Source organism: Lactuca serriola, chromosome 2, assembly GCF_051521515.1.
Source record: "Lactuca serriola cultivar US96UC23 chromosome 2, Lser_US96UC23_V15, whole genome shotgun sequence".
NCBI classification, from domain to species: Eukaryota; Viridiplantae; Streptophyta; class Magnoliopsida; order Asterales; family Asteraceae; genus Lactuca; species Lactuca serriola.
The window spans coordinates 169,691,721-169,708,068 of NC_136409.1; the positions used below are offsets into that span (position 1 = coordinate 169,691,721).

A 16,348-nucleotide genomic window follows, 5' to 3' on the forward strand; every position below is an offset into this window, starting at 1 on the left:
TTATGGTCAAAGAGAAAGTCAAACCGGAAGCATTAAATCCAATAGCGGGTTCAGAGACCCGTCGGAATCAAGAAAAAATGGTTGAACCTATTGAAACCGCTGCTCAAGGTGTGGTTTTTCGGCGGTACCGGAAAACCACATACGACTCCGTCTTCCCTAACCGATTAACTCGTAAGAAGTTATATCTCATGCCATTATGCCTCATAAAATATCGAACATATAATGATATCCACTTAAAACGTGAATTTTCAACTTCTATGGTTAAATAAATCATATAAACAAAATCACCCTACTACCTTTTATGTAAAACAAAACTTGTAAATGTCAAAGCTAACCAATCCAACATAATTTCTCCATTCATATATTGATCGAACGTTGTCACGGTAATAAAAACTTATAAAAATATAAAAATATATGATACAAGGACTTTGAAACAACTATGGAAGGTTGGATTAGAGATTGCAAAGACACAATTACAAGATATACTAATTTAATAAATTATTATCAAATCAAGTGAAAAAGATGATTAGTTTTTTGTAAGCGAAGAGTTAAATTAAGCGACAACACTTATTTTTGTTTGAGTAAATGTTTTGTTTCTTACATTATTTTAGACGAGACAACGTCATTTATTTTTGTTTTATATGTTAACCTAAACACAAAAAGATAAATATAATGTCACAAAATGATTGATAATTTTTTTACAAAGATAGATATTTAGGTTAATGTGAAAGTTCACTGAAACGGTTTATCTACATATAAATAATTTTTAAAAATATTTATAACGAAATAGTCGTGCTTTTTGAATTTGGTCCTATTTGATATTATTCTACCATTTTAGTTTTTGTCATCGAATCTTTACTCTATAGTGGCTTTAAACTTCAAACTAACCAAAGTACTTTTATATTTTGGGCTTTAAATCCAATTGGGCCCATCATGGGTCCATGTCCACCCACTTGGTGACGAGCAGTACTAAGTACTAACGATAACGAACATGGCGGTGATGTCAATTGTAACCCCAAATCACAGTGCTTCAAAATTGACAATCTGGAATTTAGCGAATTTGATGAAAGATTGATCCAAGCAATCCCATAACTGCTGTGCATGTTCTTCCATTATCTTTTGAGCACTGTGTTTGGTAATCTCTATCTCAAAAACCTCACACAGTTTCATGTCACAGTGTCATGATGAACACTGTTTGAATTAGGCAAATTTGTTTCAATTTTGCATTGTTGGTTTAAATCCGAGGAGAGATGAGGGATGAGGATTCCCTGCCGATATCAACACCCACAACAATATATTCATCATCGGCATTGATCTCTAATAAGAAGGAAACCCTAGATTATAGCATCTTTAGAAGAGGCCGGTACAAGTTTTGGGCCCTCGCCGCCATTATCCTCCTCGCATTTTGGTCAATGTTTACCGGCACCGTCACTCTCCGCCTCTCCGTTGGCAACCTCAACCGATTATCCGATGACATCGCTAATGGCCCTCCTATCTATGACGATTTCGACGTCCTTGTCCGTCCTTTTCTCTCTCTGTGAATGTTTCCGTGTTTCTTTGGATTCATTGATCTGATTTCTGGTTTTGAATAGGAAATGGAGGAGCGAGAGAAAGTGGTGAAGCATATGTGGGATGTATACACCAATAGCCGTAGGATCAGATTACCTCGATTCTGGCAGGAAGCGTTTGTGGCTGCTTACGAGGATTTAACAAGCGACACACCTGAAGTGAGAGAAGCTGCCATATCCGAGATCGCTAGAATGTCTTTACACTCTATTCATCTTGATCCTCCTCCTCTCCAATCAACGGTGCGTACCTAAAGCCCTAGATTCTATGTTGAATTCATAAATCTTAATTTAACAGTGACATTAGAAAGAACCAAGCTTTGATTGAGTAGCAGAGATACTTACCTTTGAATTTCTTTCAAATGGTTGCATTGTGTGTGAATGTTGTGATTGCTCATTTGAGGGTATTTTCAGAAAACAAAAAAATATTAGCAATAGCAGTTCCTGCTTGTCCAAAACAACCATCTTTTCTTTTATTTTTCTACTGATAGTTATTTCTGATTCAACCATTTGTTGAATGAAGGGTGCTGATTGTTAAGTAATCTTTTGATCTTTTTGTGTTGGTAGGAAAAAACTGATTACATCATGAACTGATCCTATAGATTTATTGCACAACTACCTTCTTAGTAGAAGTTGAAAAGCGTAACCAGTTAGGCTAAGAATCGTACATACATGTTCTTTAATCCTTTTGTCGATTTACAGTCAAAAGATTTGTAATCATGCTTAAAGTCTAACCACTCGTTGTAAGTAAAAGCTAAAAGCATGAACACACCTCATTTCAGCAGTCAAACTTTATGGCTTATTGTCATGGCTTGCTAAGTTCTTGATGTAATACACAAAGTTAGACTTAAAATTTTGAAACCATCTACACGAGTCAAGAGAAGACTTCATAGGAGGGAAGAAGGATCTTTCATGTAGATACATTGAAAAGGAGTAAAGTATTCTAGAAAAGGTGTCCTTTGCATTTGTCTATTTGCACTTGTCTATTTATATTGCTGGAAGACCTCGAATAAATATAAATTAGTCTCTTTTCATGTGTAGGCATCCCATAACTTGTGTATTTCTTCACCTTGTAAGCATTTTAAGAGTCATCTTGTGAATTCCTTTTCACATTTAGCTTTGGTCTGCTCCTATGTTGCCTCGTATCCCTCTTATAGTATGAGTTAGACCGACTTAACTTGAGAACTAAGTGTCGTACGATGAGCTTGTAAAGACAAGTCTTAGATAAATGCTATCAAAGCAGGCGTGTTCTAAACTTGGGAGAAGGTTAAGAACTGAAGGCGATAACGAACAACAATTCTAAGGCTAACATAGAGGTGGGTTTGAATGCGGGCGAGAAGAATATAGTACATGAAGAGCCTTGTCAATCATCACACATGAAATAGAAAAAGTCCAAAGACAGTAGAGAATGCCTTGACACACGAGTCGTAGAAGTAGATACTTCAATAAAAGCATGTCATAGGGAGCTCGATGATGTTCAACAACTAGAGGGGTTGAGGAAAGAGAACGAAAGATCTGAGATGACGTGGAGTGTGTCCTGTCCTCAACTGAACACGTTAGGTGGAGACTTACATTGAAAGATTTAAGGGCTATGGGAATCATGATACGAACCAATCCCATACTAAGCTCATATCATGCCATAAGCCCAAGTGCAGAACTCACCCCTACAAATGGTTTGTAGGGGGAGGGGAAGCCTAGACTTATAAGCCACCAACCCAACTTATATATGACCGATATGGGATTGTGACAATACCCGATACTGAGACTTCTAAGCCACCAACCTAACTTATATTTAGCCGATGTAGGATCGTAAGAAATCACTCATGAAGGAGTTCTGAAAGTCACTAATAAAGGGTGTGTGCGAGTCTCTAGTGAGAGAGATACATGAAATGTTAGCATGAAAGCTTTCTTTGTTACAAAAACAAGTTTATGGAAAGTTTTCCTTTGTTTTCAAGATGGTGGCTAGTGGAGATGGTGCTTCTGCCACCACATTGAGGATCCAAATTGAAATTGTTTGTTGGTAAGAGAGGGGGAAGGGTGGTTGTCAACTTTCTATGGGATTCTTTTTGCTTTTCGTACAATATTTACCATAATTTTGTTTCCTTTTTTTTTTCTTTGAGCTCTATGATAATATTTGCTTTTTTCTTCCCCTTCTACCCCTTTCCTATCATTTATTTACTAGTGTCGGCTCGCTTTTCATATATTAAAGGTTATCTATGGAAGCAGTGACTCATAATCCTACTTTGGACAGCGACTCATAGTCCTAATAGCAAATATGTAACTCATTATAGCAACATACATTCATTTTTACACATAATAACAATGTACTTACAAAACTTTACTCATAATAGCAACATACTTACACCGAGATAATATCAGTATTTAACTTATATTGGTAGCAAAACGTGAGTACATTGCTATTATAAAGAAAAAGGTTAAAATAAATACATAACTATTATAGGTAAGATATATAAGTATGTTGTTATTAGGTTCATACTTTTAAAAGTATATTGTGCATAGTTTTAGGTTTGGAAAAATTTCTGATGTGAATTTTATATTTTATATATGGTTTTAACAGAATTTACGAGAATTAAGTTCAAGGCATGCACAGCAAAACAACAACAAGGCGGGGCTTCCAAGAAAGTATAGGTGATTGTCGATTGATTAGAGATCCAAGAGCCATTCTTTTTTTATACTCATTAAATTCCTCATATTGGTTTGCAGTTCGTAAAAAGTAGAGAAGATTATATTATATTTATATACCCCACAGTTTTATATGTTTTTACACGTTTGTATTTATTTATTTATTTATTTAGGCACCAAATCTTGCATCATTTTTACTCTTTATTTTGTTCATACTTTCACAAACTTTCCATCGTATTGTATGCACATAAGGATACAGTTGGTTTAATTTGTTTCTTTTAAGGTATTTTTTTTAACATCAAAATCCGTGGATTTTTATATATTGTTCAACTGTGTTTCTCCATTGTTGTAAAATAAAATAGACACAAACACATATATAAAAGCAAAAGGCAGTTAGTAATTAAATGTCTTTTATAACAAAATTAATTTTCATATGATAAATTGATAATGAGATTGGTTGCTACAAAATTAACCATCAACACCAAGATGGGAGGTGTTAACACTTAGTACCAAGGTTGTTAAAATCTAGATTAATTTATTATTTATATGACTAATCTCCGAAAGAAAATCAGGGTAAAAGCACACGACCTTATAAAAATTATGAGGAATCATAAGTTTACTACTTTTCTTTGGAAATTATTACAAAAGAACGGCTTATTTCGTAAATTTGCAAACAAATTCATTTTGCTATATTTTGTTTCGTAAAATATTCTGGAAATAATGAATCTGTCAAATGAAATGGAATATGATGCAATTGAAATTATATAGGATTGGAAAATAACTAGGATTTTACACGTTGCGCGTTGTTGCGACAGTAATGTATTTAAGAAGTAGTAGAAAGTAAGTTGCTACATATGGAACATGAATTTAGAAAGACTTACTCCGACAAACCCAATAGTCTAAGGCCAAAACCATGCAGTTGCGGAACTATGTGGAGAATTTGGGGTCCCGGGCCACTACTCAATTTCCGGCTCGTAGTGTAATTTTTTTTTTTTTTAAATTTTTTCTATTAGGTGCACCCGCTTGAAATATGAGGGACACCCCTACTAAAATAGTCTGCGTCCGCCACTGAAACCATGCCAAACAAAGATAATAAAACCGTATTATATATGACATGCATAAGTAGGTAATATTTTTAAGTTAACGAATGGAAGTTCAAATAATTAAAAACGTATCAAATGTGATTCGGCTTACACGTATAAAAATAAGCACGGAAATTAAAAAAAAAATACATTTAAATGTAGACGGACTCGAATTTATATCCGATAGGTACATTATTATTTTTTATAATAAACGAACTAAAGTTCTAAATTTACGCTGAAACAATTTATGCCGAAACATTGACCACCTCTAATTTATACTGACACATATGAAAGGTTAGAAAAATCAGAGGGATGATAACTGTAGCAAAACCAAATTATACATATTATGAGAAATTAAACAAAGGTTTAGAAAATAAAAGGGGTGAAATTGACAATTTCTAAAGTTCAAATACAGGGGTGAATATAATATTTTAAAAGGTGAAGGGTTGAAAATGTTATTTACTAAAGTATGAGGATAATTAGATAATAGCAATAGAAACTTAGTAGGAGGACTTAAATCGACAAAAACTAAAAATGATTTAGAGTGAAAATGAAAAATAAGAAAAGCTGAATGGAATAAAAACAAAAGAAACTTAGGGGACCTAAATTGCAAAAAAAAAAAAAATGAAAGGGAGTAAAAGAAAAAAAAAAGTGGCACCAACTTTGGTATTTAGAATATATATAATTTGTTTGGTTGACATTTATTAATGAAATTTGTTTTTTTGTTTGGTTTGAATATTTATTAAATGATATTGGAAAGTAATTATTTAAAAGGAAATCACTAATCTAGGCATAATCTCTAATTGCTTATCTATTTTTACCCATAAATTAGCACTTATCCCATAATAATCACTAAAACCGTAGATTTCTTAAAAAAAAACTACGGTCAACATAACCAAAAAATAAACAATTAACTATGCTTTCGGGCAATTGACTACTGTTTCATGGGTCGTACACTCTTTTAGGGATCGTCGGCCCATAGTATATGGAGTTTTAGTTTTCAGAATAAGTTATTTGTGTAATTTTCAAGTAAGTCAGACTATTATTTTCTTTCAATTGAGCTTTCAAAGAATAACTATGTATCTTTCGATTCGTGCTGTAATTTCAACATATTCTTGATTAGGGCTAACTTTCACAGATATAGTTTTTTTTTAATATCCAAAAAAAAAATATGAAACCATAGACTTCATACGAAACCTACGATGTACAATTAGACAATGCACATATTGTGCGTCAAATGCTTGTACACCGTAAGTTTCCTTGATGAAACTGTAAGGTTTTTAAAAACTATTATTTGGAAGAGCGTAAACATTAGAGAGTAAATTGTAGGTTATAAGAAACCTATGGTTTTGATTTCGAAAATGGAAAAAAAATTATATAGAGGCGAAAAAGTAGACGAATTAGGAAACTTACGGTTTTAGTGGCTATTATAGGATAAGTGATAATTTTTGGCTAAAAAATAGATAAGTAATTAGGGATTATGGCTAGTTTAGTAATTTTCATATTTACCAAAATATTGATTTTTTTTTTTTTGAAAATGATAAAACTTTCTTTATTAAACTTTACCTAATCTTGAAAACAACCGATCTTCAAATTTCGACAAACCCTACATGATCTTGAGCAAATTTGTTCCGACATATTTTGTTCTTTATTTAATTCTTAATTAGTAAATAAAATTAAATTAAATGGTATAAATATCTTTCTATACATAAATGACCTCATTTACGGCAAAAGCTTCATGGACAATTTTTCTTTTGTAATATTTTAATCATTGCGTAAAGGCCAATGTGAGAGCCCAATCCAAGAGCGATAGGCCAAAATCGATAAAAAGAGCTCGTTAAATTACAAATTGTGACCAAAAGCCCACAAGATTATTGAAAATCACAGAATTTTTTTTTCATTCCCACCATCAACCTGATAAACCCTTGCAACTCTCCACTCTCCAGCATCTTCTGGTTCTACTCCCTTCCAAAAAAAAAAGATGAAGGCTTCATTCAGAGGAAGCTACGACGCCAACAATTCCGACGGCACGGGTTCCATAGTGGTGAACGCCGGCGGCGTCAACTTACAAGCTTCCGTCACTGGTGGCACATTCTTTAATGGCCCTCTTTTAAACGACCTTACTCTATCCGTAGAAAGCCCTGGATCCTTCGTCGTCGATTATATCGTCCCCAAAAAGGTGCAAATGAGTATTTATGTTTGAATTTCATCTAGATTTCCATTTCGCAGCTAATACTTAAATTTTACTATGAAATTAGGATGTGCGATTTCAGTTCATGAATACATTTAAGATTAATGAGAAGCCATTGAACTTGACGTATACACACTCGGTAGTTGAGAATCAGACATCATTGGATGGTAAGCTAGCGTTGAATTCTAATCATAAGGTTTCAGCGAATTACGGATTTAAGTCTGGGAGCTGTAAGGTGAAGTACAATTACGTGCATGGAGGTATGACGACTATTGAGCCTTGCTATGATTTTGCTGAGAATTCGTGGGACTTAGCCGTGTCAAGGAGAGTTGACGATGACAGTGTGGTTAGGGCTTCTTATCAGTCGTCCACTAGGGTTTTAGGGTTGGATTTGAGAAGGAATTCCTCTAATAATAGAAGCATCAAGGTAAATTCTCTCTGAACTTTCACTTTATTCATGTAATTTATGTAGCTTTTAATGTATAATAACACGATAGAGATGTTGAATTATGTTTTGGATTTCATTGTGAAACTGAAACAGTTCTTGAAATTTGGTTCTTCTTAATGCCTTCCAGGTTTCTGCATCAGTCAATTTAGCAGATAAGGAAAAGAAACCAACCATAAAAGCCGAGAGCATCTGGGATATCGAGATGTAATTGCACCAATTCAAGCACAAATTTTTTGTTAGTAAGTACTCGTTTTGCTAGTATTTATTAAAAAAAACAGAAGGTCAAAATAGTTTTTGTGTATATCACTTCATAATTTCTTGTTTTGGTGACAATTAGATTATAAAGATAGCCTTATTAAAACTACCCTAACAAAAAGATATTGATTCTATTTCATGCTACATATAAGGATTAATCTTTGAGCTTAGATGCTTTCTATATGAATTCAATTGTCTCCCAATATCTTCTGCTACCCTTTCTGCATCATTCGAAGCTCCAAATAAGCCTTGACCTGTGAAGCCTATGCTGTAAATTCCATTTCTGCCCTTCATGTTACTGATCCATGAACTTTTGGTATTATTACCCTGTTCTTGTCCTGAAAAACTTTCCTCCTACAAGAAAAAAATCAATCAATGAAAAAAACACACATTTGGAAATCAAATGCATTATTATGTTGTATTATCATGCATTGCAGATTGTACCTTTAGCCATGAAGCTACATTGCTTGTATAACCAGTAGCCAAGATTACCGAATCAAATTCTTCCACTTTTCCATCAATGAATTCCACATGGCAAGATGTGAATCGTTGGATTTCACCCACAACCTATAAAAAATCAAGAATTTAATTTTTGGTCGAAAATAGGATTAACTAGGATTATGTTTTATTTATGTCATAGTGATTAGTGATTTATATTTACCTTAATTTGGCCAGACTTAATCTTAGATAATGATCCGACATCCAAAACCGGTGTTTTTCCAGTTTTACCCTTGAGTTTAAGAGGTCCATCTTTAGGTCTTACAATACCAACCCTACTTGTGTCTCCAAGAGTCATCCGTGAATATACAATTAGAAGCCAATCAACAAATCTTAAAGGAAACAACTTTAGCAAACCAACTGCAATCGCAAAAGATGATCTACCTAAAATGTCCCTCGGTAATATATGCAACTGCATACATTTTTAAATTATTCAATAATTCATATCAAATAAATACTATTAAACAAAAAAAGAAAAGAAGAATATGTTATATGTTACCTTATCTCTTACTACTAAAGAAACTCTCGCACCATTATGACACAAATTCAAACTAATCTCCATCCCCGAATTCCCACACCCAACAACCAAAACCTTCCTCCCTCTAAACTCACCTCCATTCTTATACTCACTACTATGCATCACTTTCCCGCCAAAAACCTCCAACCCATCAAACTCCGGCAACACCGGAGCGGCATTATCTCCGGTGGCCACCACCACCCACCGCGACACAAACTTCGTCCGGTTCGCCACCACACGCCACAAACCATAACCATCGGAAGTTGCTTTGTATTCTGCAGTCTTAACCTCGTACCCAAACATGGGACGAATCGAAAAGTGTTTGGCGTAAGAATCGAGGTAAGCGATGAACTGTTCCTTGGAGGGGTATTTTGGGAAATGATTAGGAAAGGGGAAATGAGGGAGTTGACAGAAGTTCTTGGGTAAGTGAAGCTTTAAGGAATCATAGGATTTTAGTCTCCATAGAGATGCTAAACAATTTTCTTTTTCAAGAATTACAAAGGGTACCCCTCGTTTTCTAAGGCATGCGGCTATAGCTAAACCCGAAGGTCCAGCACCCACGATTAGAGGTCCGGGGATATAAACACGCGTTAATTCCATGTCATCCATAGTTTGAGAGAATCCCATGAATTATGGTGAAAGGTGTAGGAGTGAGAGTTTGAAATTTGAATTTGAAATGGAATGAATGTATATAATGAGAGGTTTAGAGAGATGGTGTTTGTGTCTTATTCTGTATATTGTTGGTTTAATGGGTTTAGTATTTATATTGTATTTTGGTATTTTTCTATGTTAAGCAATAAGCATCCTTGTTGTACTTTATTTATGGGGCCCTTCGCTTCAATGTGCATTTTCCGTATTCTATAATATTTTAGCGAGTGCCAGTTCACAAAAGGAGAGGCTTTTTTGGTGTTTTGGGTAAATAACCCATCAACAATTGACCCGAAATTTTGGAGGTTTCTCTCAAAATATGGACCCGGTTATTGGCTGTTAGTGAAGTACATGCACATCGTCTGGTCCTAAACAGTCTGGTCTTTCTTAACAAAAAAAAAAAAAAAAAAAAAAAAAAGTCTTTGTAAGACTTGTTCGGTTTAGGACGTTTTTCTTTTCATTTTCATATATTTTTTTTCTTCAAAAATTAAATTCGATCATATAATAATTAGTAACAAGTTAAAAAAATGCTCCAACAAGGTATTATTAAAACAAATTAAAGCTTATATGGTACCAAAAGAGTTGAACACGTGGTAAGCTACTAAGCTTTCTTGATGAAATCCATTTTGCAATAATAGACAAAAAAGTTAAATAAAAACAATGCATGATGTGAAGCTTTAGTGTACGTCGATGGTGATGAAAACACAGAAAATATGAGGTTGTGATATGTTTGATTGTGGGTGTTTTTTAGAGTTTAGAATGGTAAAACCGTAATTTTGCTTTTATTTATAATAAACACTCTTTAACAAATCGAAACAAGTATCAGAAACAATTTATTTAAAAAATTAAAATCAATACACATTTGAATTTATGTCATCTAAAACGCTAAAAAATACTTATCGATTTAGAACCTATTATATTAATAAACTAGTTTAGAACCAAATGTGGTCAAATTTTACGTAGGTTTTTAGCTTTTAACTAAAACATTCTGTCACTCACCGGACCATGAACTGGGGTGTGACTGTTTAAAGACTGTCTAGTTAGTCAGGATTGAGATGACTGTCTAGTCAGTCGGGATTGAGATTGGTCCTAATCATTACAATCATTTTTTAGGACCAGTTTCTGCTGGTGAGATTATGATTGGTTTCAACATCGAGCTGTTTTGTGAAATATGTTGATACGAATAGCACACAGGATTGATACCAGCAACCGATTATGACATATTGGCGGTTATGAAATGGAGGGAGTAAATCTGTTAGATTTTGTTTTCCATACACTTGTCACTAAACGGCCATCAATTTGAAGGGGCCTTAGTTTCTTCATGAATGTATGGTAGTGGAAGTCCATCCATGGCCTAATGCTTGTTCATATGCTCATCAAGCTTTTGTCTTTTATATTTTTTGGGGGACTGGCAAAACATGTGTTTGGCTAAACGTTTTCTATTTACATTTCCCCTTTTTTCTACTCAAATCTTGATAAAAACATTTGTTTTATTTACCAAACATAAATGTACTTACATTTTATATATATATATATATATATATATATATATATATATATATATATATATATATATATATATATATATATATATATATATATATATATATATATATATATATATATAAATGGCAACTTGAATGAGGTGTAGAAGTTTAAACCTAATGAAACATATATACTTTTTTTTAGTGAAAAGGAAATGGTCATATACCAAATGAGTTTTTCTTCTTTTGTGTATTTTGAAAAGTTTAAAAAGATGTGAACAAAAAACATAAGTGTTACTAAACGTGTATTTGAGTGGTGGGTAATGGATGTTGATATATAAGGAAAGTAGATGGAGTACAGTTTTGGGTGGTGATTAAAAATTGGATTATTGTGTACTAGAAATGATTATCGGTTAAAGTTTGAAAGCAACTTTAAGCAGATATGATCGGTTTTAGAGACTTGGAATATGCATAGATGTGGGGGTATCACTAATATGCTCTTTGCTCTTTGAGCCACGACACATTGTTTTAATTGTAATCCATTGTTCATTAAACATCAGATTCTATTAATTTAATCATCCAAATTTTGTGTTACCAATTTAATTGTTTATTTGTCGACTGGCTATAAATGAACCACATGAACAATGTTCATGATATGGACTTAACGAATGAACCAACAGATAAACAAACAAGTTTTATTTTTTATGTTTTTTTATTAACGAATCATTTTGTTGCTTATGTTCGTTCATCTATAAACAATGCTGCACACACTAACATAAACATACAAATCAAAAACCATATATATATTTTTTAATCAAAAACCATGTATGTGTTAAACTAATTTTTTCTTTTGTTTTCTTTAAACACTTTTCGTCTTCATGAAAAATCAAGTACACATATATCAAAATTGAAATTATTTTCATCTTCAACCATTTCATCGATGGTCTAACAGCAAGTTGGGGTAGCAAAACTTCTATAAATGAATAGTTATTTTTCGAACAATAACAACTCACATGAAAGACAAGTCTTTATACACTCACTTTTACCCGAGTTATTATCGAACCAAGAAATATAAAACCTTTCAAGAATCTCAAAGGATCTTATATCTCAAGAGTCTTACACCTACCAATCTTGTATTGCTTTTATGTTTGTTATCCTCATAATCATCTTGGCTAATAAGAACGATTTGGTTATATGAGCATGTCCTCAAATCTTGTCACTTCATAATTTTGTTATCCATTATCACATAACTTGAAGTTGAAATTCTCAACCCTAACCTTATTCGTTTAATTTTCATGATGTGTCAACATGTTTAATTAAACATGTTTAAGTATCTTAAACCTATTGATTTTGTCTCGTGTTAGTTTTTGCACCTCAACATGACACCTTTACATATAAACAAACTGAAAAAAATGGTTTGCCTTAATCTTGAACAAAAGATTCGAGAATGAAAACCCTTCTTTTTCTTTTCATGGTATTGGGTACACGTATCCTCCATCTAATCATGTATGCATTTTAAGTTGTTATCCCGAAATAGTCTTTTTCTTTTCATTTTTGCTTTATCTAGATCAAATTTATGATCTCTAATGCATACACGAAACAAATGTAAATTTTAATCCAATAGTGTTAACACCTCAAGACTTGAATTACTGTTCTTCTGGATCTATAACTTATCATTAAAACCATGAGATCAGCAATTATCAAGATAGTATTGTATCAAGTATCAAACCTAACTTTCAACTCTATTATTAGATTCCATAAATCAAGATGAACAACAGTCTTAAAACACTGAATAAATGAGGAGGCTTATTGTCAGAACAAAATTTGACCTTCTAACCTGTGTTAAAAAGTTAAACAAATGACAAGATTCAGATATTGAAACAAAAAAGAGCTTCCAACTGTAATAAAAATCAATAAGCAACAGAAAAAGCTCTCCATATTCGAGCTACAAAATCACTCAAACTAACTAGAAATATAACATTTGTATCACTTACCTCGTTGACAAAATCCAACCACCAGATGAAAGTTGAAAGTGAAACAGATTGTTTTCTGGAGGCTAATGGCAGCATGTTTGTGCGTATCAGTGGTTTTATTCCCATATTTATGATTGATCAAACAGGGCTCATGTCCTAGCTTCTCTTGCAGGATCAATGGCATTACTAGCTAATCCAAGTTCATTCTCCAGTTTTGACCAAGCAACCAAAAGATTAGGAGGGAACTTCTTCCTCATTGTCCTGATCATCCCTTTTGCATCCTTGGTTCTTGACTTTTTAGCTAACCCTTCAACCAAATGCTTCAATGTATTGAAATCAGGTATCTTGTTCACCTTCACACTGTGCTTAAACACCTTGTAACCAGTCTCAAACTGCTCATTCTTACACAGATAAAACAACAGTGTTCTAAATGTAGCAGCATTGGGTTGACAGCAGTGTTCTTCCAACTTCTCATACACTTCCTTTGCTTCCTTCATCATCCCCTTCTTACAGTAACAAGTCATGAGGTAATTGTAACTTATGGTGTCTGGTTTCAGGGCTGCGTTGCTCATTTCTTCAATCATTGACTTGATGTTCTCTGGATCACCATCAACTGCGTTCATTAACCTTACGTTGTTTGCAGCAACATCTATCAAACACCCTCTGTTCACCATCTCATCCCAGATCTCCTCGGCTTCGGTGGGGTTTCCTTTCTTATACAACGAATGAATTATCGATGTGTAAGTGATTCCAGAAATCTGAATACCTTTCTTGTCCATTTCTTTCAGTTTATCTATCGCCAGTTCAGGCTTACCGGCATCGCAAAAGGACTTAACCAGTATACCATACGAATACTCGTCTGGTCTGAACCTATACTTTGCTGGCATTTCGTCGAACAGTAGTGGCGCACGATCGAAATTCTTCGTGTTCAGACAAGCAGTGAGTAAGGCGTTGAATGATAGAGCTGATCTAGGCGTTTTCAGGGCTTCCATCTGATTATATGTATTGAGAGCGTGCTCAAACATGCCGGCGATGCCGTATGATTTAATGAGGGAAGATAAAAAGTGCTCATCGGTGATCCGAGGATCGGTTTTATGGGACTCGATAAGGGCTTCTATCTCCGAGAAACGATGAGATTTTGCAAGGCGGCGGACTGTGATCTGTTGAGCATGATGTGCGGATCCGGGTGAAGATGCGGAGTAATTGGCTTTGACGGTAGAGTAGATGTCTAAAGCTTTGTCGGTATCGTGTTCCGTTCTGAGTTTTGATTTGGCTTTGGAAATGGTCATGGAAGCTGAGTTTGTGACATCGGTGGCGGCGGCAGTAGCGACGGCGGTTGACAGATGACGGGTGCGGCGGAGGAGCGCAGAAGAAGACGACGCCATGTCTATTGTCTAGGGTTTTGGGTTTAGCAAGGAATGAATCTTCTTCAGTCGAGTTCGAGTCGCGACTCACGAGTGTACCTGTTACTAACCTGTATATGAACAGTTTGGGCCTATGTTGGCCCTTGGGTTAACCCGCCTCAGTATTCATTAGGCTATTCGAATTAAACCGATTTTGGTATAAAGTTCTGGTTGTATTTGTGACACAAAAACCAATTTGGAATAGCAAGTTTTTACCTTACCATAAAATATTATTTACAAAAAAATCATTAAGTTTTGTAAATATTTTGCAAAAAAAAACCTTAAATTTACAAATCTTAATAATGGTTTGGAATATGTTGCTAAGGATTCTTGAAGTCATATTGATGAATGCGGAGTGACATCGCTTTCTATAAAGACCGAATATAATAAAATCATTTATAGTAAGGTTAATATATTTCGATAGAGAACTGCATTTGATTATTTGTGTGACATCTCCTATTTTTCAGAAAAAAAACATTTATTTACGCTTTAAAATCATAATATCTTTGTTTGCGGAAAATCCCAGTACAATAAAAAAGTTTGTGGAAACTGTCTGGTTTTATTAAAATACAGTATTTGAGTAAAGATGTTTCAAAATACAAAAACTCTAAGGATGTCATAATCAATACATAACAATGTTACATCATAAAGACTTAATGGTGCCGAACACTATTGCAGGTTGTCTTTAGCCATGTTACCTGTGATACATATAATTTGAGTGGACCAGGTTGGGAAACCTGGTTAGGGTTTTCAATCCCACAATATTATTATGACAATAATTTATAATTATCAAACCTGCAAAACCAACTATTGCCAAACAATATAGATATATCTCATAACTTAGATATCTATAAAACCTTACACTCATATATACTCATCCCAATTGATTCTTATAAATCCTAGTCCACGATTATTAAGAAGAATCAACTCGCCTGATAAATCTTTTAGAGCAATGGTTTGACTAATTAGGGGCTTCCTTAGCCATTGTAAGTCATAAAGACAATTTAATCCATCAGAGTATTTGATGAATATGGTATCCCATTTCATCTATGTTTGCGGGTTATATGTCCACACTAGCAACGTAATTCATAAGGCCGTCCAAAATGATCAAGTAAGTGTTATCATCTTACTCTGGTAGATGACCAAACATACCATTTCAGTTGCCCGATCAGACCCACCATATATGGTTATCCAAAGAAATACTATATCGTACTCTGGTACATAATTCGTACATCGACACTTGATAGTGTCACAGAATAGAGTTCTACTCTCCGTTCCTATCACACACACCCTTAACATGATGCTACCCGATATCCAACTTAATGAACCAGTGGCGGAGCCAGGGTCAAAACAAAGGGGTATCCCAAAACCGATGGGTTCAGTTTCTCGGTTTTTCAAACTCGGTTTCGGTTTAAACCCAAATCCATTCGGAAGTTTAATTGGTTGAGAATTAAGAAGCTTATGTTGCTTATATAACAACTGTATATGAGTTATGTTTCATTTATGGCCGATATGGGAAAATTTTAGAATTTTAAAAAACAAATTGAAAAAATGATAAACAAAAATAAGTAAACCAATGTAAGCGCGCTAAGATTCGAAATTGGAACCTCGAATTTAAAAGTTTAGCACTTTACCACTTAG

General features: G+C 34.1%; 4 protein-coding genes across 4 annotated transcripts; 2 read left to right on the forward strand and 2 right to left on the reverse strand.

Moving 5' to 3' along the window:
- Window positions 1-1,014: 1,014 nt before the first annotated feature.
- On the forward strand, window positions 1,015-4,399 carry LOC145087369 (uncharacterized). Its single transcript, XM_079025319.1, has 3 exons — window positions 1,015-1,517; window positions 1,593-1,808; window positions 4,144-4,399. Exons 1-3 carry the CDS (start codon window positions 1,251-1,253, stop codon window positions 4,216-4,218), a joined length of 558 nt encoding a protein of 185 aa, XP_078881445.1. The 5' UTR covers window positions 1,015-1,250; the 3' UTR covers window positions 4,219-4,399.
- Window positions 4,400-7,183: 2,784 nt separating this feature from the next.
- On the forward strand, window positions 7,184-8,293 carry LOC145087371 (outer envelope pore protein 24B, chloroplastic-like). Its single transcript, XM_079025321.1, has 3 exons — window positions 7,184-7,469; window positions 7,549-7,908; window positions 8,057-8,293. Exons 1-3 carry the CDS (start codon window positions 7,272-7,274, stop codon window positions 8,135-8,137), a joined length of 639 nt encoding a protein of 212 aa, XP_078881447.1. The 5' UTR covers window positions 7,184-7,271; the 3' UTR covers window positions 8,138-8,293.
- A 22-nt stretch (window positions 8,294-8,315) lies between these two features.
- Window positions 8,316-9,913, reverse strand: LOC145087370 (putative indole-3-pyruvate monooxygenase YUCCA4). The gene is made up of 4 exons (XM_079025320.1): window positions 9,182-9,913; window positions 8,846-9,094; window positions 8,629-8,751; window positions 8,316-8,538 (listed from the first exon to the last, which is right to left on the reverse strand). Exons 1-4 carry the CDS (start codon window positions 9,824-9,826, stop codon window positions 8,326-8,328), a joined length of 1,230 nt encoding a protein of 409 aa, XP_078881446.1. The 5' UTR covers window positions 9,827-9,913; the 3' UTR covers window positions 8,316-8,325.
- A 3,129-nt stretch (window positions 9,914-13,042) lies between these two features.
- LOC145087372 (small ribosomal subunit protein mL103 (rPPR7)-like) lies at window positions 13,043-14,766 on the reverse strand. Its single transcript, XM_079025322.1, has 2 exons — window positions 13,326-14,766; window positions 13,043-13,168 (listed from the first exon to the last, which is right to left on the reverse strand). Exon 1 carries the CDS (start codon window positions 14,687-14,689, stop codon window positions 13,454-13,456), a length of 1,236 nt encoding a protein of 411 aa, XP_078881448.1. The 5' UTR covers window positions 14,690-14,766; the 3' UTR covers window positions 13,043-13,168; window positions 13,326-13,453.
- Between the last annotated feature and the right edge of the window lie 1,582 nt (window positions 14,767-16,348).

Bases quoted from the DNA above. Each gene is read 5' to 3' on its own strand.
- LOC145087371 (XM_079025321.1), top strand. From the start codon at position 7,272: ATGAAGGCTTCATTCAGAGGAAGCTACGACGCCAACAATTCCGACGGC. The intron at 7,470-7,548 runs GTGCAAATGAGT...CTATGAAATTAG, and splicing joins ATTATATCGTCCCCAAAAAG to GATGTGCGATTTCAGTTCAT. The intron at 7,909-8,056 runs GTAAATTCTCTC...AATGCCTTCCAG, and splicing joins CTAATAATAGAAGCATCAAG to GTTTCTGCATCAGTCAATTT.
- LOC145087370 (XM_079025320.1), bottom strand. From the start codon at position 9,826: ATGGGATTCTCTCAAACTATGGATGACATGGAATTAACGCGTGTTTAT. The intron at 8,752-8,845 runs GTAAATATAAAT...GATTTTTTATAG, and splicing joins TTAAGTCTGGCCAAATTAAG to GTTGTGGGTGAAATCCAACG. The intron at 8,539-8,628 runs GTACAATCTGCA...TTTTTCTTGTAG, and splicing joins ATGTAGCTTCATGGCTAAAG to GAGGAAAGTTTTTCAGGACA.
- LOC145087372 (XM_079025322.1), bottom strand. From the start codon at position 14,689: ATGGCGTCGTCTTCTTCTGCGCTCCTCCGCCGCACCCGTCATCTGTCA.
- LOC145087369 (XM_079025319.1), top strand. From the start codon at position 1,251: ATGAGGGATGAGGATTCCCTGCCGATATCAACACCCACAACAATATAT. The intron at 1,518-1,592 runs GTCCGTCCTTTT...GGTTTTGAATAG, and splicing joins ATGACGATTTCGACGTCCTT to GAAATGGAGGAGCGAGAGAA. The intron at 1,809-4,143 runs GTGCGTACCTAA...TGGTTTTAACAG, and splicing joins CTCCTCCTCTCCAATCAACG to AATTTACGAGAATTAAGTTC.